The 23926-nt window shown below is 46.6% G+C and overlaps 2 protein-coding genes across 2 annotated transcripts; one reads left to right on the plus strand and one right to left on the minus strand.

Annotated features, from left to right (window-relative positions):
* Positions 1 to 142: 142 nt before the first annotated feature.
* Positions 143 to 6984, minus strand: LOC109742113 (NADH dehydrogenase [ubiquinone] flavoprotein 1, mitochondrial). The gene is made up of 2 exons (XM_020301187.3): positions 6738 to 6984; positions 143 to 1866 (listed from the first exon to the last, which is right to left on the minus strand). Exons 1-2 carry the CDS (start codon positions 6789 to 6791, stop codon positions 403 to 405), a joined length of 1518 nt encoding a protein of 505 aa, XP_020156776.1. The 5' UTR covers positions 6792 to 6984; the 3' UTR covers positions 143 to 402.
* Positions 6985 to 7093: 109 nt separating this feature from the next.
* On the plus strand, positions 7094 to 18026 carry LOC123497069 (uncharacterized). The gene is made up of 3 exons (XM_073508399.1): positions 7094 to 7384; positions 16460 to 16543; positions 17768 to 18026. The coding sequence occupies exons 1-3, from the start codon at positions 7183 to 7185 to the stop codon at positions 17869 to 17871; spliced, it is 390 nt and encodes a 129-aa protein (XP_073364500.1). The 5' UTR covers positions 7094 to 7182; the 3' UTR covers positions 17872 to 18026.
* Positions 18027 to 23926: the final 5900 nt, after the last annotated feature.

Raw genomic sequence — 23926 nt, forward strand, 5'->3', positions numbered from 1 at the left:
CCTCTCTGTTGTACTCTCCTGTATATAAAGGGCCATGCCCTATGATCAATACAATGCGGTGAATATTACCTTTCTACTGTGGAACACAAATCCATTATTAATATCAACTAGAGCAAACATTAGCCATCAGATGCCGACATAATTTTAGAGTTCACTCAGATTATGAGGATAGTCATTCTTTATAACTTAAAGAAGAAAAACAGGCTCATGTAACATACAGGGTACAATGCTTCAAATTCGTTTCTACTTCTCCATCAAAGCACACAAGGCTTCATCAGCGCATCAAATAAACATGGACATAAAAGGTTCAAACCAATAAGGTAAGCTACATCTGCTTGTACAGAAGAGCTTCACCGGTTTGCATTATTTCTGTGAATAAAATCAGGAAAATAGAAGTGGTGCTCATGCAGAAGCTGCCATCAGCAGCTCGCTATCAGCTCGATCGCGGATCCTCCTTTCCAGCTCAGGCCTGAAGTGCCTGATAAGACCCTGCACAGGCCATGCTGCAGCATCCCCGAGGGCGCAGATCGTGTGGCCTTCAATCTGCTTCGTCACCTCCTGAAGCATATCGATCTCTTCTAGCTTTGCATTGCCCACTTTGAGCCTCTCCATGATCATCCAGAGCCATCCTGTACCCTCACGGCAAGGCGTGCACTGCCCACAGCTCTCATGCTTATAGAAGTATGACAGTCTAGCAATCGCATCAACTACATCTGTGGATTTGTCCATCACCATAACTGCTGCAGTGCCTAATCCGGACTGTACAGCCTTTAGTGCATCATAGTCCATCAACACGTCATCACATATGTGCTTTGGCAACAGAGGAACAGATGAACCGCCAGGGATAACTGCAAGCAGGTTGTCCCATCCTCCTCTCACACCTCCACAGTGCTTCTCGATCAATTCCTTCAGAGGTATACTCATTTCCTCCTCAACGGTACAAGGTTTGTTCACATGACCTGAGATGCAGTAAAGTTTTGTTCCCGAGTTATTCTTGCGTCCAAAACTCGCAAACCATTCTGGGCCACGCCTAAGAATTGTTGGAGACACAGCAACAGTTTCAACATTTGTGACAGTTGTGGGGCAGCCATACAGCCCAGCATTGGCAGGGAAAGGTGGTTTCAGCCTTGGTTTACCCTGCTTGCCTTCAAGGCTCTCCAGTAGGGCAGTCTCTTCACCACAAATGTAGGCACCAGCACCAAAATGTATATGTACATCAAAATCATAGCCTGACCCGCAAGCGTTCTTACCAAGAAGTCCTGATGCATATGCTTCCTGCCGAGCTTTCTCAAGGTTCAGACGCTCATTCACATATTCACCTCGAATGTAGATGTAAGCAGCTGATGCCCTCATTCCAACTCCAGCAATCAGGCACCCTTCCAGAAGCTTGTGGGGGTCATGACGCATGATTTCCCTGTCTTTACAAGTTCCTGGTTCACTCTCATCAGCATTAACAACAAGATAAGAAGGGCGTCCATCAGACACTTTGGGCATGAAGGACCATTTGAGGCCAGACGGAAAACCTGCACCTCCGCGCCCTCGTAGACCTGATTTCTTCATTTCATTCACTATCCAGTCTGCCCCTTTAATCACTAAATCCTTGGTTCTATACCAGTCACCTCTCTTCATTGCACCTTTCAGGAAAGGGTCATGAAGACCATAGAGGTTGGTGAAAATACGATCTTCATCTTTAAGGTCACCAAAGTGAGTCTTCTCTGGAGGTGGGGGTGGTGGTGGAGGCTGTGGTGTGCTTGATGTAGTAGCAGCCTGGGTGCTGAATGATCTGCCAGCAGGATGCAGGCCAGTACATGAGATAGAACGAGTAGGCTGTGCCTTTGATAGAGAATGCAAGTACTCAAGTGCAGCCTGGAACGAAGGAAAAACAAAACAAAATGAGGGATATGCCAATATTCTTAATTTGACTAGAACTATATGAGCCAATTTTGGAGTAAAGGAAGACCAATAAGGCAATGGTAATTTAAAAGGAAAGAAGGATTAATAAGGCAATGATGCCAGCAAGCAAGCTAACTCGATGTGGATGAAGCTGCACACTAGCCTTGGACAAAGTACAGAAGCAACAGCACAGCGCAGTGTGATTGTACTCCCTCTGTCAGGGTTTAGTGGGCCAGCACGCCAAATCGGCAGGACCAAGGAACCCCGGGTTTACCACTGGTTATTAGCGGACGCTCCAGAAACCATATAATCTAATGCCTTAACTGATCCGCATTAGTAGCTACCACACCCTTCTCACGCTTATTACTCGTGTGCACCCCCATCTTGGCCAATTCATGGCCAATCCGAACCGAATAAGCAGTGCACGCACCAGCTGATCGTGTGTCCGTTTTAATTGAGAACTGAGCCCACCATCCCATCTATTTTGCTAACGGGTGGGAGTTAATTGCGGCGGGAAATGAACCGAATGGGGAAGCTCCAGGAAAAAGTGAAGCGCTTCCACATCTTGATTGAGGCAACGGCCTTTTAAATATGGGCATGCCTATGCTGCTCACTGGCCTAATAAACCCGGACGGAGGGAGTATAACAGAAGAAGCACTATATATGATGTGATCATAACTCATATAAATCGCAATTGTCCTTACCAATTATCTGGACACATAATTACGGCTAAAAATGGGAATTGTGTGCCGAAAATTACAACAAATCCAAATGGCCAATAAATACCCTAAAATCCAATAGAAAAACTAAATTCCTGACCAGCATTATTCCACTTTGTCCTATTCAAACAAATCAGCTCAACAATCACAACATGTTACCAGGACGAATCCACAACCACTAACCAAGCAGTAGCCTAAGTTTCCCATCACCCCAGACTTGCAATGAACAAGGTCATGACAGCAGCTCTCCATAACTCCCACCAGCCAAACCCAACCCCAGATCAAGGAAACACCCAAATCCCAGACACACATACATATCTGGAGTTGGAATGGGGAAAGAGGCGCTCAGGGTTGTCTACCCCCTTGGTGGCGATCTCCAGAAATGCAGAATCCTTGGCTGCCTGCACGGGTACTTCACCTGTGGCCAGCATCCAGCTGCTGCAGACCCAAACCGTACTGGCGGCAGCGCAGGAGCCAACAGTGGGCAATGTGGCGTACGGTTTTTTTTTCCTCCTTCTCTGCCTCCTATTTGTTTTATGGTTGGATGGACACGACTTTGTGGGTGGGCAAGTGTGGTGCTTCAGTCTGGGGGATTTGGAGCAGACAACGTGGGATGTGTTGGACAATACTGACACCCTACGGACTTGGTTTGATGGTCATATTGTCATGCTTCTCTTTCTAATTTTGTAATTTGATATGATACTTATTGTTTAATCTGTTCAATCTTTTGTAATGCCTGATATCCTATATAACTAAATAGTTGAGCCCCGGTAACCTATTTATCTCAACACGCAAGCATGCATGGGAAAAGAGCCACCTCAACATGCAAACATGCATAGTAATAGGCCCACCTCAATAGTTAATACAGTGAATCTGTTCAAGAAAGCGTTTTTAGGCAGCGCTTAAGCGAAACGCTTCGCTTCTGCCCTAGGCGCAACTTTTAGCATTGAGCGGAAAAAAGCGAGATTTAGCGGCCGCTTTAGCACTAAGCGTTGGTTAAGTGAGCGCTACGCGCACTTAAGCGATAAAAAAGCGAAGCCTGGGCCACATGCGGGAGGGAAGGAGGGGGGAGGGGTTATAAAGGCCTGCCCAAAACTGGACTGTTCGGCTAGGGATACTCAGTTAGGGAGCGACGGCAGCTCCTCTTCCTCCTCCTGGACGTCCACCCCTACTGGATCTGAACGCCGGCAGCTCCTCCTCCTGGTCGTCCACCCCTACTGGATCTGAACGCCAGCAGCTCCTCCTCCTCCTGGATGTCCACCCCTACTGGATCAGAACACCGGCAGTTTGCTTTCTTGTTCAGTTCATCAGTTGTTTGTTTCATAGTTTCATTCATTGGTCCTTGGTTAATTCCAACAGCAGGCGGCAGCAGTTTAGTGGTCTAGTGTTAGTATGGAGTCAGGAGGAGGAAATGATGGTGATGCTAGTGCAGCAGCAACGGCAGCAGAAGAGAGAGCAAAGATTATCCAAGAAGAAAAAGATCAAAGATTGAGCTGCTGCTTGGCTGCCTGAGCTGCTGCTTGGCTGCTTGAGCTGCTGCCATTTATCTTATATCTTATATGCTATTTATGCATTTATGCTTGCTGTGTGAAACTCCGCCTATGTCTTCTAGGCATAGCCGGTCCCAAGCCCGGGTAAAGGAGGAGGGTTGTGATAGGCTTGGCGAGCCAACGTAAAAACTAGCCAGTCCCATGGGTATGAAACCCATTTGAGCGGGAGTAGTACTAGGATGGGTGACCTCCTGGGAAGTCCTCGTGAAAGGGTTTCATATCTAAGGGTTGTGATAGGCTTGGCGAGCCAACGTAAAAACTAGCCAGTCCTTTGGGTATGAAACCCATTTGGGCGAGAGTAGTACTAGGATGGGTGACCTCCTGGGAAGTCCTCGTGAAAGAGTTTCATATCTAGCCTACCCCAACTTGTTTGGGACAAAAGGCTTAAGATGGACATGGAGATGCTTGCTGTGTGAACCACTAAACCTTATCTATTTCAGACTTTCAGTTATCCATATGTGCTATGTTTCCTATTTTCTTGTGCATATTATTCAAAAACAGCCAAATTCTGGCCAATTTAAAAAAAATCGCTTAATCCTGGCTAAGCTGCGCTTAAGCGGCCATTGCTCTAAGTTGTGGCCTTCTGCTCCGCTTACGCTTACCGCTTTTTTGAACATTGATCATATATATCCTCAATTTTAGCCTTCATCTGCTTAATCCAAATATTCATGTTTCATACAACCAAATCCATCAAAATATATTGCAACAATATCCCACAGCAACATGCAGGGTATCATCTAGTTCACCAAATTTTGGTGCGCAAGCTATTTACAGGATTTAACTCAGATTGCATCTCTAATAAAAGCACTAGGAAAGAGAAAGAAAATGTGCATGTTACAAACCCTCAACCATTTACCAAGATTGAATCAACCCTCAAGTACAGAATCAAATACTTCACACCCTGAACTGTTGAAACTAGATGGTCTGCCCAAATGCAAGCACATCGGAGGTCACAAGTTTGAGGAATGGGCTGATTAATTTGATTAATTACTCTTTATTTTCCAGACTTAACTCTGTAGTGAAGTACATGTACAGTCTGTGAGCCCAGTGGTGCCACAGTTTTTGGTTCTCAAATTAACTCTGTCAGAAATAATTAACTGATTACTGTGGTTGTTTCAGTTTAGTAAATGGGGCTGGGCAAAAAACCTTTTCCTGTAAAACATAAAAAATTGCTATAGTGATCATCAGGAAGTGACAAATAAATGCATCCAGAGATCGGATACCCTTCCCATCATTATAAGTCTCAACTAGTGAGCAGCATAGAGTATACTGCATGAACAAAAAATAAACAAAATATGGATAGATTATGGACAGTGAAGTGGAGAATGCATGATCAAACTTCATGTTTGCATGTCAGTTCCTAATTTATGCACTGTAAAAACAAATAAATAAGAATCCAGTATATGGCAGCTTAGCAAAGATCAAAAAGGGCATACTACTAATTCACAGACATCTAAGATAGCACTGTAAACCCAAATGCTTGGTTAAGAACAACTTATAGGATATCATTCTTATCACAGGAAAGAAACCCATCAATGGCATAGGCTATATGACTTCCAGGTTACCTACCAAAGGATTACTAACGAATTAACGCCGAGAAACAGATGATGTAACTGTAAGTCTGTAACAGTGGGTCACGTGCTACAAAACCAAAGTAGTCACAAAGGAAATAAAAGTAACACTTCCAACATCTGTAACCTTTTCAATTAACACTAAAAGCCTAAACCCAAGATTATCTCTACTAAACCCATTTTATCCCTGTATGTGAGATCTTCATAAACACATGTCCATGTTTACCTATAAGTTGAAATGGGAAAAGCACCACTATTGTGGAATTCTGATCTCATATCCGGTAGGAAAACAATCTAGTCTAAAGAGCAAAGACTTTTTTTTCATTTTGGCAAAGGTAAGGAGAGTAGCAGATATTTTATCTTACGTGTTCCAGTGCAACAATTGACCACATGCCCCAGTCAATCAGGAAACAATGAAAACTACAGGAGATGTGTCTCATTTCATCACAAAGAACATTATTAATAAAGCTATAAGAGGAACACAACACCCATAGTGCGGTTTGATGGCACACGCATCAGAACCCATGCAAAAAGGCACAACAACCGCGACGTGAGCAACTAGTATAGAATCTACTAGTGCTGTGGAAGAAAAATAGAAAAACAATCTGGGCTACATCAAACTACACCTGTCAAGCACATGAACTAACAACAAACAATAATCTCCCTCCATGATTGGAAATATATGTATAAGCAGCGTTCGTCCTGCCAAACGTCAGGCGTACTTATATACTAACCACTTGTATTTCTACAGCTGAAACAACGGACAGGGGGACTCGTACGAGCTGCCTATGGCCACCCAACGATCTACTTCGATCTCGTCCTCACAGTTAGAAATCAAATCCCCCAAACAGATTCGAAGCAGGCAGACAACAGGCACTCTCTCCGGTTTCGGCGCCTCAAATCCGCCACTCTCTCCGTTTACATTTACATTTACAGACAACAGGCAGATCCAAGCGCGAGCCCCGGGTGGGTATGGGGGAGGGGGGAGGAGGTGGGGTTTGTACCTTGCGACCGGGAGAGATCTCCGCCGATCTAAGCAGCGCCCACCGCAGCGCCATCTCCGCCTCCGCTTGGCCTCGAGTCCGTCGGATTTGGGGAAAAACCGGGGAGAGGCTAGTGTGGTGTGGGGAGGAGAAACGGGGCGAGCTCCAGGCCAGGTGCAGGAGGGGAAAACCAGCGCTCTTCGAGGCCGCGGCTGTCGTGTGTGGAGGGGGCTTTTGCCAGCTCCCGTGCTAAGGAGATGCGGCCCAGCCCACGAGTCGCTGCTTCATTTTCTATTCCCCAGGCCAGGCCCATTCCCCACGGCACTCTCTCACGACAACGTGTTGACTTTCTTTCTTCTAAAAAAAAACGTGTTGACTTTCTTCTTAGTTAACTAGATGGAAAAAAAAACAGAGCTCCCGCGATCGCTTGGCGATCTGGCGGCGACGGAGAGAAAGAGGTGGTGAGATGGCGGCGGCAAATCCGGCGGAGACTCCGGCGAGGAGAGGCGTCAATACGGGCGTGGGCTCCGGCGGGGGGCTCATCCCTGTGTTGGAATGGGACGACATCAAGGCCAAGTCCAGGCGCATACTGCGGCGATCCACAAATCGAGCGAGATGCTGGGAAAGGATGAAGAAGCGGGCAAAGGATCTACTCCACGGGAGCCCAGGTGAGATCGTATCTGATCTGGAAGGGGAGGTCACGACCCACGGGTGCAATGGCAAGAATATGAGGATCCCAGTGGAATCAAGGGAAATAAATGGGGAAAATTCGTTTCTATCTTTGAAATGGAAAATCCTGTTGAGGTCGATTTCTATGGAGGAAAATTCCACTGATCCGGGGGGAGGGGAGCTGTTTCCGTTGAGAGACGGTAAGGGGAAATTAGGAATTAAAGGGAGCGTTCATATCTATATAATTAGAGGAAAGGGAGAAATTAGAGCGAGTTTCCTTTGGAAACTGCCTATTCAAGATCTTTTATTTCTTGTTAAATGCATAAATTCTGTCCCGGCGATTTCAACCTTGGGAGAGAGGAATAGCTATTTTAGCTCCAGATCGCTATGCTTTGGCAATCCAACTCGTATCAAAGAAAAGAGTCTTCTGCCTATTCCCTTGTGTCTGTCCCCTGCTGTGCAGTTTTGGGCTTGTAGGGGAAACATGGAAAAGAAAGGGGAGGCGGAGAAGGAGATGAACACGATGGCGGCGCGACGTGAGCCGGCGGTCCCCAGCGGGGGTGGCTCCACGCCACATAACAACGAGGGGGCGGTGGAGAGACGCCCCCGAGGGGGGTGTTCCCCACTGATCATCGACATGGAGGCGGCGAGGAGGGCTATCAGTGGTTCCCTAGTGGTGGGGTGTTTCCTATCGCCCTTCCAAGTGAATCCGCAGATCCTCGTCAATGAACTCCGTGCTATTTCGGCATGGAAGCTACAAGGTGGGGTCACCGTTCAAGAGGTGGCCAGCGTAGACGGGAGGTTCGTCCTCAACTTCTCCATCGAAGAAGATAGAAAGTTTGTCCTGAAGGCCCAGCCATGGCATTACAAGCTCGATGGTATCATCTTCGCCGAGTTCGACGACAAGGGTGACCCGGCGGAGATTGACCTTGGAGCTATGGCCATATGGGCCCAGGTTCGTGACCTCCCATTCGAGATAAAAACGGAGAGTGTGGGCAGGTCCCTAGGGGGCCAAATTGGTGAGGTGATTGCCGTATCACACCGAAATCACATGATTGTAGAGAAGTTTTTGCGAATTCGAGTGAAAATTCCGCTACATGAGCCACTCAAGCATAGGGTAGAATTCACCCCTTTAGGCGGCGATGAGAGTATTCAATTTGATGTGCGCTATGAAAAATTGCCATTGTACTGTGAGTGTTGTGGGCTTGTAGGCCACACATCTGAGAGGTTCTGCAGAATTCCGAAGGAAATTAGAGTAGCATCTTTTCCAAAAAATCTTAGTGTAGATGCTTACTGGAAAGGACAATTGGCAAGCAAAAGAGCTATTATGTTCAATGGCCCAAACAGTAACATTATGCCAGGGCTACAGAGGGAATGATGATCAAGGTGACTAAGGTCGTGAGTGATCTCGCGGTGACGGAAAAGGGAAATGCGGTGGTCACGATGACGGGCACCCCGGCGACGGGGGGATCAGGCCAGGGGGCCTCCAGCTCAGCCAGGTGGGCCAGGCTCCTGTGGCAACTCCGGCGGCCACTCGCGGGGTTGGTTCTGGTCAGGAGGACCGGAATACAGCCCTGGTCACCCCTGCAAGCCTCGTCCAGGAGGGCCTGAGGCTGGTGGCGATAGCAGGCACCCATCTGGGTGTTCTGCCGTTCGGCCAGGAGGGTCGGGCCCCTGAGGCACCACTGCATGCTAGTCTTGGGTCTGCTACTGATCAGGAGGATCGGGTAGCAGACTCGGGCGCCCATGCCAGCTCTGGCCAGGGGCCGGCGCTGATGGAAACCACCCGTCCGGGTATCTCTCCTGGACAGGAGGGCCAAGGGGTGATGCGGCTGGCTGATCATCTCTGTTACAATGCAGCCCAAGAGGGTCAGGGTGTCCTGCTCATGGGTGAAACCAGCCATGCAACTACTAATGATCAACCTGATCAAATCTTGTTTAAACCAGGGGTGCTGGAGGCCTTATCAGGAGCGGTGGCTGCAAGGCTTGCTGCTGCAAGTGCTAATACTGGTGATGTGTTTAACTTTAGTGCTAAGAAGAAGCCTATGCAGGTTAAGCCAAAGAGTAAGGGGGAAAAGAAAAAAAAGGAAGGAGGAATTGAGAGGGCTGAGGACGCGCGTAGTAAACTTTTAGGGGAAAAAGGAAGAAACCCATTTGAAGTCGCACCAGCAGGCAGTGACATAGAGTTCTCTTTTGAAAAAACCATGGATAGTTATGAGCGTGTGTTGTATGGTGATATGTACGCTTCCTCTAAGAGAGTGTGTACAGGTAGGGTGGAAACAGTAACGGATGGAGATGGGGTAACTACACATGTAACAAAGGAGACAGAGGGGAAAGAAGAGGCATATGTGCAGCAGAGGAGAGAATCGGTTGGAGATGATGGCGCATCGGCGGCCTCCGAGGAGGAGGTCCGCTGGGCCAAATGAAAATCATAGATTGGAACTGCCGTGGTATGCTCTCCCCCACGGCAGTTCGCGGGCTCTTGGATCTACAAGGGCGAACCAAGGTAGACTTATTTTTCTTTCGGAGTCTCATTTGAATAAATATAAAGCCGGTGAGCTATGTCGTGTTTTTGATTTTGATTCGATGTTTGTAGTGGAGAGTGATGGTCGGACCGGTGGCCTTATTATGTTTTACCACAAAATGAATAAAGTTGTTTTAAACTATGTGTCGGCTAATTTGATAGATGTTCTGTTTCTGAATGACAATGTTGTACAATGGCGTTTTACGGGTTTTTATGGTCATCCGAATTGGAGGGATCGTAATTTGTCGTGGGAGGATATTCATAATTTGCACAATAAAGGGGGTCACCCTTGGGTGGTTTTGGGAGATTTTAACGAAATTCTACTGTCTTCCGAAAAGGAGGGAGGCAATGCAAGACCTAACGCAATGATGAGGGAATTTCGTAATTGTTAGGGAGAGTGCGGGCTCAAAGATATGGGATGTATTGGGGACCCTTTCACTTGGAGGAGGGGCGATGTTAGGGAGAGGCTTGACCGTGCGGTTTGTAATGTGGAAAACAAATTCCCTAGGTCGGCAGTAATAAATGAAGAACATGTACATTCCGATCATCGCCCTATCATTCTGGATACAGAATACTTTGATGGCAATATTTTTAACCACCCAGAAAGCCGACAGAAGCAATTTGAAGCCTGATGGTTCAAAGAAGCAACCGTTGAAGAAATTGTACATACAGCGTGGGAAAAAGCAAAATTACGGGGTATTGGGCCCTCTCTTGCTGAGCATACACGGGCGGTGAATGCGGATTTACATATTTGGGATCGGGATATTCTCAGAGGACGGAAAAAAAGAATTAATAAATTAAAAAAGAATTAGAAAAGCTACCAAGGGGTCCTATGAACGTGGAGTCCCAAGCACGACAAAAGGAGATTCTGGTCCTAATTGAAAATCTTTTGGAGCAAGAGGAGATTTATTGGCTACAAAGGGATCGTGTAAACTGGCTATTGCATGGTGATCATAACACTTCTTTTTCCATAATGCAGCAACGGCTAGGAAAAAGAGAAATAAGATTAAAAAATGGCTTGATGAAAATGGTATTTGGGTGCAAGATACGGAGATGAAGAGCCATATTATGGGGTATTTTTCTAATCTTTTTACATCAGAAGTTGCGCAACCAAATCCAGATGTTTTATCTCTTGTCAGAAGGAAAGTGGCAGATGAGATGAATAATGCTCTCCTCGCCCCTTATACGGCAGAGGAGGTTCGGAAGGCGCTATTTGATATTGGAGATTTAAAAGCGCCAGGCCCGGATGGACTTCACGCCATTTTTTATAAAAGATTTTGGTCTATGTTAGGGGATGATCTGACCGAAGAGGTACTCCAGGCATTGAATACTAGTACTATACCTGATGGGTGGAATAATACTGCAATTGTAATGATCCCAAAGGTGGGTTCTCCAGAAAAGGTAACTCAATTTGGACTGATCAGTTTGTGCAACGTGGTGTATAAGGTTATTTCAAAAATGATTGCGGCTCGCTTGAAGATAATCCTTTCAGATATTATTAGTACGACTCAGAGTGCATTTGTACATCACAGATAATATTTTAGTGGCCTACGAGTGTTTTCATACCATAAAGAAAAAAAGGAGTGGTAAAGAGGGTATGTGTGCCATCAAACTGGATATGCATAAGGCGCATGACCGAGTAGAGTGGTCTTTTCTGAAGCAAATAATGTTGAAATTGGGTTTCCAAAAGAAGTGGGTAGATTTAGTTATGCAATGTGTATCCTCTGTGGAGTACCGGGTTCGTTTTAACAATGAAGAGACTGAGAGTTTTAAACCTACTAGAGGTCTGAGGCAGGGAGACCCCTCTCCCCATATTTATTCTTGTTATGCACGGAGGGGCTGACTGCCCTACTAGCTAATGCAGAGGAGAATGGTAATATTTCTGGAGTTAAGGTTTGTAGAGATGCCCCATCGGTTTCAAACCTTTTATTCGCCGATGATTCTTTGATCCTTATGAAAGCAAATGCTATGAATGCGGAGGCGTTGAAATCAGTTTTGAACGCTTATTGTGCTACCTTGGGGCAATTGGTGAGCATTGAAAAGTCTAGTATTTTCTTTAGCCCCAATACAAAAGTGGAAGATAGAGTGCAAATTTGCACTACCTTGAATATTATGACCGAAGCGCTCAATGACAAATATTTGGGTTTGCCTGCAAATGTGGGTATGGATAAAAGTGATTGTTTCCAATTCTTAATTCATCGCATTATTAAAAAAATTAGTGGATGGAAAGAGAAATTGTTATCTGCTGGAGGGAAGGAAATCCTACTTAAATCGCTTGTACAAGCTATCCCACTTATGCCATGTCCGTCTCTAAAATTCCTAAAAAAATTGCAAAGGAATCATTGACGCGATGTAGCAATTTTGGTGGGGTGACGAGGACAATCAGAAAAGGATGCATTGGATGGCATGGTGGAAGATGTGTGTCCCAAAAGACCAAGGAGGAATGGGATTCCGAGATATACATTGTTTCAATTTGGCTTTGCTAGCCAAGCAAGTGTGGCGTTTGCTTGATAATCCAGAATCTTTATGTTCCACACTCTTGAGAGCTAAATATTTCCCGAATGGCGATTTGATGAATGCAAATCTAAAGAAGGGTTCTTCTTTTACCTGGCAAAGCATTATGGCGGGGATTAATTCTCTAAGGAATGGTTATATCTGGCGAGTTGGAAATGGAAAAAATATTGATATCTGGGAAGATGCTTGGATCCCGAATTGTGCAAATAGGAAAATAATTACTCCTAGAGGGGGGCAACTTCTGTCAAAGGTATATGATCTTATTGATCCAATCACGAGTTATTGGGATGAAGACTTGGTGAGACAAACTTTGTGGCCAATTGACGCTCAAAGGGTGCTCGCGATTCCCCTTCCGATGCATGACATGAGCGACTTCATTGCTTGGAGCTACACAAAAAATGGTTTGTTTACTGTTCGATCAGCATATTGGGAGGAATGGAACCAACAACATGGGAGGAGATTGCAACATACAAATGGGATGGGTAGAGCTAATGCTAATCCTATTTGGAGCAAGATATGGAAGCTATCTTGTCCGGCAAAGGTAAAAAAAATTCATCTGGCGTACATTGCATGGTACCCTCCCGTGCCGAGTTACGCTTGCCAATAGACACATGAAAGTCTCGCCCATATGCCCATCATGTTCTAATGGGCCAGAAGACACAAAACACGTCTTGTTTCTGTAAGGGCATCCTTTGCCTTAGGGTTTTGGTGATGATGACAACACACATGGACTAATCGTGCGCCATAGTTTTCTCAGGTACACATGGTGTGGCGCAAGACGGTTAGGTCTTCCCTCTATGCGGAAAAGATCGAAGACGGAGTTTCCGACGTTTTTATTCCTTTGGTCGTAGGATATCCGTACTATTAAGAGGGAATCCTCATCGGAAGGTTTTGGGTGAATCACTTCACGTACACATTCTTTGCACCCAACATATACCTTCCGTTTCGAGGAGAGAGAGGTTCCCCACTGCCCTCTGACATGTGCAGTCCTGCCCATGGCGGTAGTACCGCTCCTTCGAGCGGTTGTACCGCTGGGCGGTAGTTCCGGTCTAACCACCGCTCCAAGTACCGCTCAGGGGTGACTCCCTTCTGTACCGGGTACGGTGGTAGACCGGTGGTGGAATGGAAGTTCCGGTTTGTCTCGATAAACCGGTACTACCGGTATCCAGGGCGGTTGTACCGCCTCGGACTCCATCACCCAGGAACAGCTAGCCCAGCAGTAGTTCCGGTGAGGTGTAAACCTTCTGGATGTATGCGGTAGTTGAGCGGTAGTGGAGCGGTAGTTCCGATAAACCGGTACTACCGGGTGCGTCACCGGAAGTACCGCCCTGGTGCCCTAGGAGGGGTTCCTCGCATTCACCGGTTGTACCGGTGTCTTGTGCGGAAGTACCGGTCCCATGCTTTTCTGCACATAACGGTTGGATCTTGGGGGGCCTATTTAAGGAGGCGCTTCTCCTACCTCCCACCTACGTCTTGCCTCTCTCTCTCTCTCCTCCATTACTGCCATTAAAGCTATCTTGACCGATCTCTCTCCCTAGCCACCCAAACTTGTTGATTTGCTAGGGATTGAAGGAGGAGACCTAGATCTACACTGTAACACCCCGCATATAACTTGCCATATTTGTAACTCCGACTCTTGCCATTTCCGGCTATGTGATATGTTTTTCCCTCCGTTGTCGGGTTTTGTCTTTCGTTTTGTATTTTGTCATGTCATGCTTTTTCATATCATGTCATCATGTGCATTGCATTCGCATACGTGTTCGTCTCATGCATCCGAGCATTTTCCCCGTTGTCCGTTTTCCAATCCGACGCTCCTATCTCCTCCGGTGCACCCTCCTAGTTTTATTTCGTGTGCGTGTGTCAAACTTTCTCGGAATGGACCGAGGCTTGTCAAATGGTCTTAATATACCACCCGGAGACTACCGGTCAAGTTTCGTTCCATTCGGAGGTCGTTTGGTACTCCAACGGTTAACCGGGCATCCGCAAAGTCCATTTGAATGTCCAGCAAAAACCCCCTCCAAAACCAGCCCAAAGCCCACCAAACTCTCTTCCATGCTCTAGGTCGTTCGATCACGATCGTGTGGGCGAAAACCGCACCTCATTTGGAGCCTCCTAGCTCCCTCTACCTATTTATAAGTGGGCATCCCGAAAACGGAATCACAGTCTAACCCTAGCAAAATCCCTCGCGCCGCCGGACAACGTCCGCCCGCGCCGGCGGACGAATCGCGCGCCGTCACGTCAGCCCGCTCGCCGCCGCCACCGCCGAGGCCCGCGAGCCCGACCCCGGCCCCCGCGGCCCGCGCCCGCCGCCGCGCGCCTGCCCCGCCGCCGGCCGCCGCGCGCCTGCCCCGCCGCCGGGCGCCACCGCCGCCATCTTCGCCGCCGCCTCGGGCCCACCGCCGCCGCCGCCCCTCCGCCGCCTCCGGCCCCGTCGCCGGCGCTCCTCCCCCGCCGGTCCTGCCTCGCCGCCGTCGGCCTCGGATCGAGCTCGAGCACGGGATCCGATCTGGTAACTCCTCCCCGTTGACTTCCCTCGCGCCGTTTTTTTCTGTCTGAGAATTCTATCTGCAAGTACTCTTGTTCCCGATGCGATAACTTTGTGCATGTAGCTCTGATTCGCGCGTATAATATGTCAAATTGTTCGTCTCGTGATGCTCTTCATTTTGTTCAATTGAACAATTTTCATTAGAGGTCATCTGGATGCCCAAATCTTCGTTGGAAGAAGGCTAGTTGCTGTTAATCTCTGGTTCTTATCAGAACTTGGAGATTTGTCATTTTTGTATCATTTAATCTGTGCATCTTTTGAGCATGAGCTCTACATGTGTTTTGAGGTATGCCATGCCATCTTTCCAGTGGTATAGTCCATGTATTTTTGTGATCTCTGTGGTGACTAGCACAAGCATGCAAAGTAGACCCCGTAATATTTCTGATTTCAGGGACTAGTGATTTCTCCAAGTCCTAGTCTGCTGTAATTTTGTTGCCATGTAAACTTGATGCTAGAGAGAGATCCATGCATATTTTGGAGATGTTCAGTAAGGATGTTTTGTATCTAGAGTTGTAATTGATCCATTCCTGCAATTGTTTGCAATTTTAGAGTACCATAGCATGACTCAATCTTGCTCTACTTTTGCTATAAAATATTTCTGGCAGATTCTTAACATGAGATGCATTTTTTCCAAGCTTATTGTAGTTGATCCATACATGCTATGCAATTGTTCTTTCCATGGATAGCTTCATAAACATGCCATCTTGCTGTAGGTATGCTTGGTTTGTCATGCATTGCTCTGTAGTGAGTGCATCAAGCTCACAAAGAGGCCTACATATTAATATTTCTGCCATGCTCTGTTTTCTGCTAAGTCTGAAACCTGATAACAAAACTTGCTATGTTTACATGCTTGCCATCATATCTTCTGGTCCTTTTTGGCTTATGGTCAGTAAGGGACTTTTGTCATGTGCATTTAGTAGAACACTACCAGGCCTTGTTTTTCTATGTTAAGTTTCTGTAGCATGTTGATTTCGTGCTCTGAACATTGCTACCTGATGATGATTTCTGCCATGTCCAGTTTTTCACCAAGTCTGTGAACCTGTAATCTTTTGCACTTTTGCCATACTTGTTTGAGCTTGATATGTTGTGAACTAGCCGTAGCTCAGTGTTCATCTTTTGTCAAGCATATCCTGTAGATTACTGTCATATACTTTGTTGCTATGTTGGGGTGCTGTAGCTTTTTTACTTGTTGTATTTTAAGTGCTATCTTGCTGTTTATCGCAGATTAGTGTCATTCTTGTTTTGCTTGCCATTTGCAAACCGTGCATCCGATTCCGGTGATCTTTATATCGATTTCGACCGAAATCATCTCATCTTTCCAGTGGCATGCTTGGTTTGCCAAGTTACTGCCATGTTCATCATTTTCCTTCCGGAGCACGCATACGCATCGCATATGATATCTTGCATATCATACATGTTTTGCATCATGTTGCTCGCGCATTCCTCGTGATTGATTGTGGTTCCGCTTGTTTGTGTTCTTGTCTTGGGTAGAGCCGGGAGACGAGTTCGTGAACGAGGAACTTGTCGAGTACGCTTACGAGGATCAAGCTTTCGACAACTCTGAGAATCTTGCAGGCAAGATGACCACCCCTGAAAATCACTTCTATCTTTGCTATGCTAGTTGTTCGCTCTTTTGCCATGCTAGCTACCTATCACTTGCTATATCATGTCTCCCATTTTAGCCATGTCAGCCCTAACCATCCTTTCCTAGCAAACCGTTGTTTGGCTATGTTACCGCTTTTGCTCAGCCCCTCTTATAGCGTTGCTAGTTGCAGGTGAAGTTGAAGTTTGTTCCATGTCGGAACATGGATATGTTGGGATATCACAATATCTCTTATTTAATTAATGCATCTATATATTTTGGTAAAGGGTGGAAGGCTCGGCCTTATGCCTGGTGTTTTGTTCCACTCTTGCCGCCCTAGTTACTGTTATACCGGGATTATGTTCCTTGAGTTTGCGTTCCTTACACGGTCGGGTGATTTATGGGACCCCCTTGACAGTTCGCCTTGAATAAAACTCCTCCAGCAAGGCCCAACTTTGGTTTTACTATTTGCCGCCTAAGCCTTTTCCCCCGGGTTTTCGCGAGCCCGAGGGTCATCTTATTTTAACCCCCCCGTGCCAGTGCTCCTTCGAGTGTTGGTCCGAACCGAGCAGCCTGCGGGGCCACCTCGGGGAAACTCGAGGTCTGGTTTTACTCGTAGCTTGACTTATCCGGTGTGCCCTGAGAACGAGATATGTGCAGCTCCTATCGGGATTTGTCGGCACATTCGGGCGGCTTTGCTGGTCTTGTTTTACCATTGTCGAGATGTCTTGTAAACCGGGATTCCAAGACTGATCGGGTTTTTCCGGGAGAAGGTTTATCCTTCGTTGACCGCGAGAGCTTATGATGGGCTAAGTTGACTGCAGGGTATTATCTTTCGAAAGCCGTGCCCGCGGTTATGAGGCAGATGGGAATTTGTTAATGTCCGGTTGTAGATAACTTGTCACTTGACCCAATTAAAATACACCAAGTGCGTGTGTAACCGTGATGGTCTCTTCTCGGCGGAGTCCGGGAGGTGAACACGGTCTGTGTTATGTATGACGTAAGTAGGTGTTCAGGACCTATTCTTGGTCATTGCTAGATGACGTCCGTTCCTTTGCTTCTCTTCTCGCTCTCATTTGCGCAAGTTAGCCACCATATATGCTTTTGCCGCTGCAGCTCCACCTCTTGCACCTCCTTGTCCTATAAGCTTAAATAGTCTTGATCTCGCGGGTGTGAGATTGCTGAGTCCCCGTGACTCACAGATACTTCCAAAACAGTTGCAGGTGCCGACGATGCCAGTGCAGACGATGGCGTCGATCTCAAGTGGGAGTTCGACGAGGAACGTGGTCGTTACTATGTGTCTTTTCCTGATGATCAGTAGTGGAGCCCAGTTGGGACGATCGGGGATCTAGCATTTGGGGTTGTCTTATTTTCATCTGGATTTTGACCGTAGTCGGTCTATATGATTGTATTTTGGATGATGTATGAATGATATTTATGTATTGTGTGAAGTGGCGATTGTAAGCCAACTCTTTATCCCATTCTTGTTCATTACATGGGATTGTGTGAAGATGACCCTTCTTGCGACAAAACCACTATGCGGTTATGCCTCTAAGTCGTGCCTCGACACGTGGGAGATATAGCCGCATCGTGGGCGTTACATACACTTCCACCAAAGGATATTTGATTCCCCCATACTTTGTTGTGTGGATTTTGTTACTCTTGGGTGCTTGGGCGCCCTAGACGGAAGAGGTCACTTCGGAGCCACAATCCATTGTGGTGAAGCTCCGGGGTTTCGTTGGGAGCCTCCAATTAAGTTGTGGAGGGAGCCTCAACCTTGTTTGTAAAGGTCCGGTTGCCGCCTTCAAGGGCACCAATAGTGGAATCACGGCATCTCGCATTGTGTGAGGGTGTGAGGAGAATACGGTGGCCCTAGTGGCTTCTTGGGGAGCATTGTGCCTCCACACCGCTCCAACGAAGACGTACTTCCCCTCAAAAGGAAGGAACTTCGGTAACACATCCTCGTCTTCACCGGCTCCACTCTTGGTTATCTCGTGCCTTTACTTGTGCAAGCTTATTTGTGTCATATCCCTTGCTTGCTTGTGTGCTTGTTGTTGTTGCATCATATAGGTTGTTCACCTAGTTGCATATCTAGACAACCTATCTTGTTGCAAAGTTTAATTTGGTAAAGAAAAGCTAAAAATTGTTAGTTGCCTATTCACCCCCCCTCTGGTCAACTATATCGATCCTTTCAATTGGTATCAGAGCCTCGTCTCCTTATTAAGGACTTTGCCGTCCTAAGAGTATGGTTGACACCGTAGACGGCGTGGAGGAGCACTCCGGTGTGAATCCAATCTCGTCTACGGCCGATGGGGAAACCGCGGTCTCTCGTGAGGAATTCAATGTGGCTTTGGACACATTGAAGACCTCCATGACGACCGAGGTTGAAAGCATGTTTAATAAATTCATAGAAGGGCTTAAACTATCCACCGCACCATTGAAAGTGGGTGATCCCACTAACAAGGTGACGGATGCCAACTCCGATAAGGGGGAAGCTACTAGTGAAAAAGCTCCTTCTACTAGTGGTAAGAATGGCACCGGCATCTTTGCCCATGTGGAACCTCCACTTGCTTATGGTGGACCGATTCCTTCTACTCATTTGAATCATGTCGGTCCTCCCCCTAAGATTGTGAAAAATGAGGACTTTGATTCTTGGGTTTATCGCTTTAAGCGTCATTTAAATCATGTGAATACTAGTCTTTGGAGAATCATTGAAGAAGGTTTCTATCCGCATGACCCAAGAAACTTCACCCCTAGAGAAGCCGTGGATAATCAATTCAATGAGAATGCTCTCTTCATCATCCAAGATGCAATCCCACCTGAAGATCTCCCTCATCTTCGGCCCTTCGCCTTGGCCAAAGATGCATGGCTTTGTGTTGTCTCCCTCTACCGGGGTAGCGCAAGCATTCAACGCTCCAACTATGAAGTGGTGCAAGATGAAGCCGATGAGTTTGCAATGAAAGAAGATGAAGAACCTCGTGAGCTTTATCGGAAAGTAACCAAACTCGCGGTCTCACTCCGAGATCATGGGAAGGACATGGATGACTATTGGATCAAGCGCAAATTCCTCAAGGCAATGATGCCTTACCACAAGGCCATGTCCTCCGTCATTCGTCAAAGGCCGGACTTCCACACTTTGTCCTCAAGTGAAGTGTTGGATGAGTTTGTGGCTATGAGCATCCTGGACAAGACCGCCGACAATGCGGTGCTTCGTTCTCAAAGAGCAAAGAAGCCCAACCTTGCATTGAAGGCCAAGGTTAGTGTGGAAGAAGAGGAAGAAGAGGAGTGCAACCCCGAAGATACAAAGTATGATTATCATGAGCACATGGCTCTCGCTTCACGGCAATTTTGGAGTAAGAAGAACTCAAGGCCCAACTTGAACAAGAACAACTCAAGTGGCAACAAGGTCAAGCAATGTGTGAGAACTTGCTATAATTGTGGCAATGTGAGCCATTTTGTTGCGGAATGTCCTTATGAGAAAAGAGAGGACAATGGTGGCAAGCTCATTCGAAAGGACAAAGCCAAGTCTTTCCCTAACAAGAGCAACTTCACCAAGAGGACTCCTCCCAAGGGGTTGGTTGCACAAGAAGAGTACAATGAGGATGATGATGACGATGAAGGCGGTGACTCGGTTGCTATGGCCTCCGTGGCTATTGCAACAACTCCTCGGGTATCCCTCTTCGACTCACCCAATGAGAACATCATCGCCAAGTGCCTCATGGCTAAAGAAACCAACAAGGTAACCCCCAACATCAAAACTACCATCATTTCTAATCCTTCCTTGACGGATTGCATTGATGAAAATGCGGGGCCTAATGAGGAAGAAAATGAGTTTGTTTCCTTTATGAGTAAGCTCAAGGGTAAGTCCAAGAAGCACTTTGTTGCTCTCTTGGAACAACTTGGTGAAGCCAATGACACCATCGAGGCTGACGAAGAAACCATCTCTAAGATGGAGGGGCATAGTCGTGATTATGCCGATGAGATATCGGATCTCTCTAATGCTCTTGAGGAAGAGCGTGGTCTTCGTTTGGCTCTTGAGGAGTCACACAACGATGATCATGCTAAATTAAAGAAAGATCTTGATCATGCTAGTGTCTTATCTCGTGTGCTAAATTCCGAGAAGGCCAAACTTGGAGTTGATCTTGGTAGACTCAAGGAAGAGTTTGATATACTTGACAAGGCCCATAAAGCCTTGAAAGGTATCCATGCTAGTCTTAAAGAGTCTCACGATCAACTCCAAGTGAAGCTAACCAAGGAGAAAGCCACTTTTCCTCATATGGTTTTGATTGATAATGCAAATGGCACTAACCCATGTTGTGAGCATGTGCATCTTGTTGAGGAGAATACCAAGTTGAAGATGCAACTTGAGAAAGGCCTTGTGTCATGCATACAAGGTGAGAAGAACCTCAAAGACCTTTTGAGCAATCAAAAGGAAGTCGTGGCCAAGGAGGGGATTGGGTTCGCACCCATGCCCAAAAACAAGAAGAAGAATGACAAGACCAAACGACCTCCTCCTCTTAAGCAAACCTTTGTGAAGGAGGGAGAGGGTGCTTCCAAGGATAAGAAGAACAATGCGAAGGGTGGTGGTGTCAAGAAGGGCAATGCCACCCCTTCCAACAAAGCCGGCGACTTTAACCCTTCTTATGTGTTGTGCCGTGCTAGTGATGGACATGTTTATGCCAAATTTGTTGGTTCTCCTTATGAGCACATTGAATGGTCTATTTGGGTTCCTAAGACCCTTGTCACTAACATCAAAGGACCCATTACAAAATGGGTACCTAAAACCAAGCATTGATCTCTTGTAGGTGTTTGCTTCCGGTGGGGGATCATGATTGCTTGATAGTGGAGCTACAAATCATATGACCGGAAGCAAGGACTTGGTGGTGGACGTGCACAAGATTCCATCTATTCCCACCAATGTCGAGTGGGGTGATGCCTCATCTTCTAAGGTATTGGGACTCAACAAGGTTATCATTTCTCATGATCTCACGATCGAGAAGGTCATGCTTGTTGAGTCCCTTGCATACAATTTACTTTCCATTCGTCAACTCGCACTCATGGGTTTTGCCACCTTCTTTGATATTGATACTGTGGCCCTCTTGTGGAGCAAGAATCTTAAAGTAGCCTTTGTTGGGCATGTCGAGAATGGTCTCTATGTGATTAACTTTTCGGAGCGACCCACTAAGACCGCGACATGCCTAATGGCTAAAGTTGACGTGGGATGGCTTTGGCATCGCTGTCTAGCCCATGTCAATATGAGATCTTTGCAAAGTCTTCTCAAGGGGTACCATGTTCGTGGACTAACAAATATTAGTTTTGCTAAAGATCATGCTTGCAATGCTTGTATCGAAGGAAAGCTACATGAGAAGGCTCACCCTCCCACGACTATCATTTACTCGAAGAGGCCTTTGGAGCTCCTTCACATGGATCTCTTTGGGCCTCCATCCTTCGATAGTCTTGGGGGTAGAAAGTATTGCTTGGTGATTGTGGATGAATATTCAAGATACACATGGGTTTATTTCTTCAAAAGGAAGAGCGAGACCCAACAAACCGTCATTGACTTTGCAAATGAAGCCCAACGTCAACACAATGCAAAGATCTTGACAATAAGAAGTGACAACGGCACCGAGTTCAAGAACTACACCTTGGATGAGTTTCTTAGTGATGAGGGGATCAAGCATCAATATTCCGCACCATACACCCCTCAACAAAATGGTGTAGCGGTAGGGAAGAACCGGACGTTGATGGATGCGGCAAGGACCATGATGGCGGAGTTCAAGTCTCCATACAACTTTTGGGCCGAAGCCATCAACACCGCGTGTCATGCATCCAATCAGCTCTACCTCCGCAAGGGCTTGAACAAGACTCCATATGAGATACTCACCTGTAACAAGCCCAACCTCAAGTACTTTCGGGTGTAAGTGTTTCATTCTCAAGAAAAGTGTTCGTTTGTCTAAATTCGAGGCTAGAGCTTATGAGGGCATATTTGTTGGTTATTCTACAAACTCCCATGCTTACCGTGTTCTCAATAAGTCCACGGGCCTTATTGAGGAGGCGTGTAACGTGGAGTTTGATGAGAATAACGACTCCCAAGTGGAGCAAAGTGGTACTTGTGATGTAGGTGATGAAATTCCTCCCCAAGCCATAAGAAGAATGGGTGTTGGTCATATCCTACCCATTGAGGAACCCCTTGTGGCCGAAGGAGAAGGACAATGTTCCACTCATGTGGAACCATCACCAACCCGAGACCCACACGCTTCCGAAGAACAAAGTGAAGGCCCTCAACCTCATGAACATGACCAAGGGCAAGATCAACCTCAAGACGGTGTTGAGTCACCAAGTGATGCCCAAGGTCAAGTTCTCTCCTCCGAGCAAGTTCAAGACCAAGAGCAAGCTCAAGGTCAAGAACAAGCTCAAGACGGCGCTCAAAATGATCAAGTGACCGCTCCTCAACTCACCTCCAAGGAGGAATTGGAGCGTCGTGCCGCCAAGATTGCATCCAAGCTCTCTACCAAGGGTCATCTCATGAAGAATGTGCTTGGAAGCATTCAAAAGGGGGGTAAGCACTCGTAGATAATTGGCAAACTATTGCGAACATCACGCGTTTAACTCTTGTGTTGAACCCCAAAAGGTCTATGAGGCGCTCGAAGATCCGGATTGGCTCAATGCCATGCATGAAGAACTAAACAACTTCGAGTACAACAAGGTGTGGAGATTGGTGCCAAGGCCAACGGGGAACCACAATGTCATTGGAACCAAATGGATATTCAAGAACAAGCAAGATGCTCATGGGACAATAGTTCGCAACAAGGAAAGATTGGTAGCACAAGGCTACTCCCAAGTCGAGGGTATCGACTACGGTGAAAACTTTGCTCCCATTGCTCGCCTTGAATCCATTCGTTTGTTGATTGCTTATGCTTCTCATCATAACTTTAAGTTGCAACAAATGGATGTGAAGAGTGCTTTTCTTAATGGTCCTATTAATGAGTTGGTATATGTCAAACAACCCCCCGGGTTCGAGGACCCCCACTTCCCCGATCATGTGTATCAACTCGATAAGGCACTCTATGGCCTTAAACAAGCCCCACGTGCGTGGTATGACCAACTTACCGAGTTATTGCAAGATTGTGGATTTGAAGTTGGGAAAATCGACCCCACTCTTTTTACTAAGAAGGTCAAAGGGACGTTGTTTGTGTGCCAACTATATGTTGATGATATTATATTTGGTTCTCCTAACAAAGCTTTCAATGAGGAATTTGCCGCTCTCATGACCTCAAAGTTCAAGATGTCTTCGATGGGAGAGTTGAAGTTCTTTCTCGGGTTCGAAATCAAACAACGAAGGGAAGGAACCTTCATCAACCAAGCCAAATACACTC

This window comes from Aegilops tauschii, chromosome 2, assembly GCF_002575655.3.
Source record: "Aegilops tauschii subsp. strangulata cultivar AL8/78 chromosome 2, Aet v6.0, whole genome shotgun sequence".
Classification (NCBI taxonomy): domain Eukaryota; kingdom Viridiplantae; phylum Streptophyta; class Magnoliopsida; order Poales; family Poaceae; genus Aegilops; species Aegilops tauschii.

Bases quoted from the DNA above. Each gene is read 5' to 3' on its own strand.
- LOC109742113 (XM_020301187.3), bottom strand. From the start codon at position 6,791: ATGGCGCTGCGGTGGGCGCTGCTTAGATCGGCGGAGATCTCTCCCGGT. The intron at 1,867-6,737 runs GTACAAACCCCA...CCTTCGTTCCAG, and splicing joins AGATCTCTCCCGGTCGCAAG to GCTGCACTTGAGTACTTGCA.
- LOC123497069 (XM_073508399.1), top strand. From the start codon at position 7,183: ATGGCGGCGGCAAATCCGGCGGAGACTCCGGCGAGGAGAGGCGTCAAT. The intron at 7,385-16,459 runs GTGAGATCGTAT...TGTCTTGGGTAG, and splicing joins TCTACTCCACGGGAGCCCAG to AGCCGGGAGACGAGTTCGTG. The intron at 16,544-17,767 runs GCAAGATGACCA...CTTCCAAAACAG, and splicing joins CAACTCTGAGAATCTTGCAG to TTGCAGGTGCCGACGATGCC.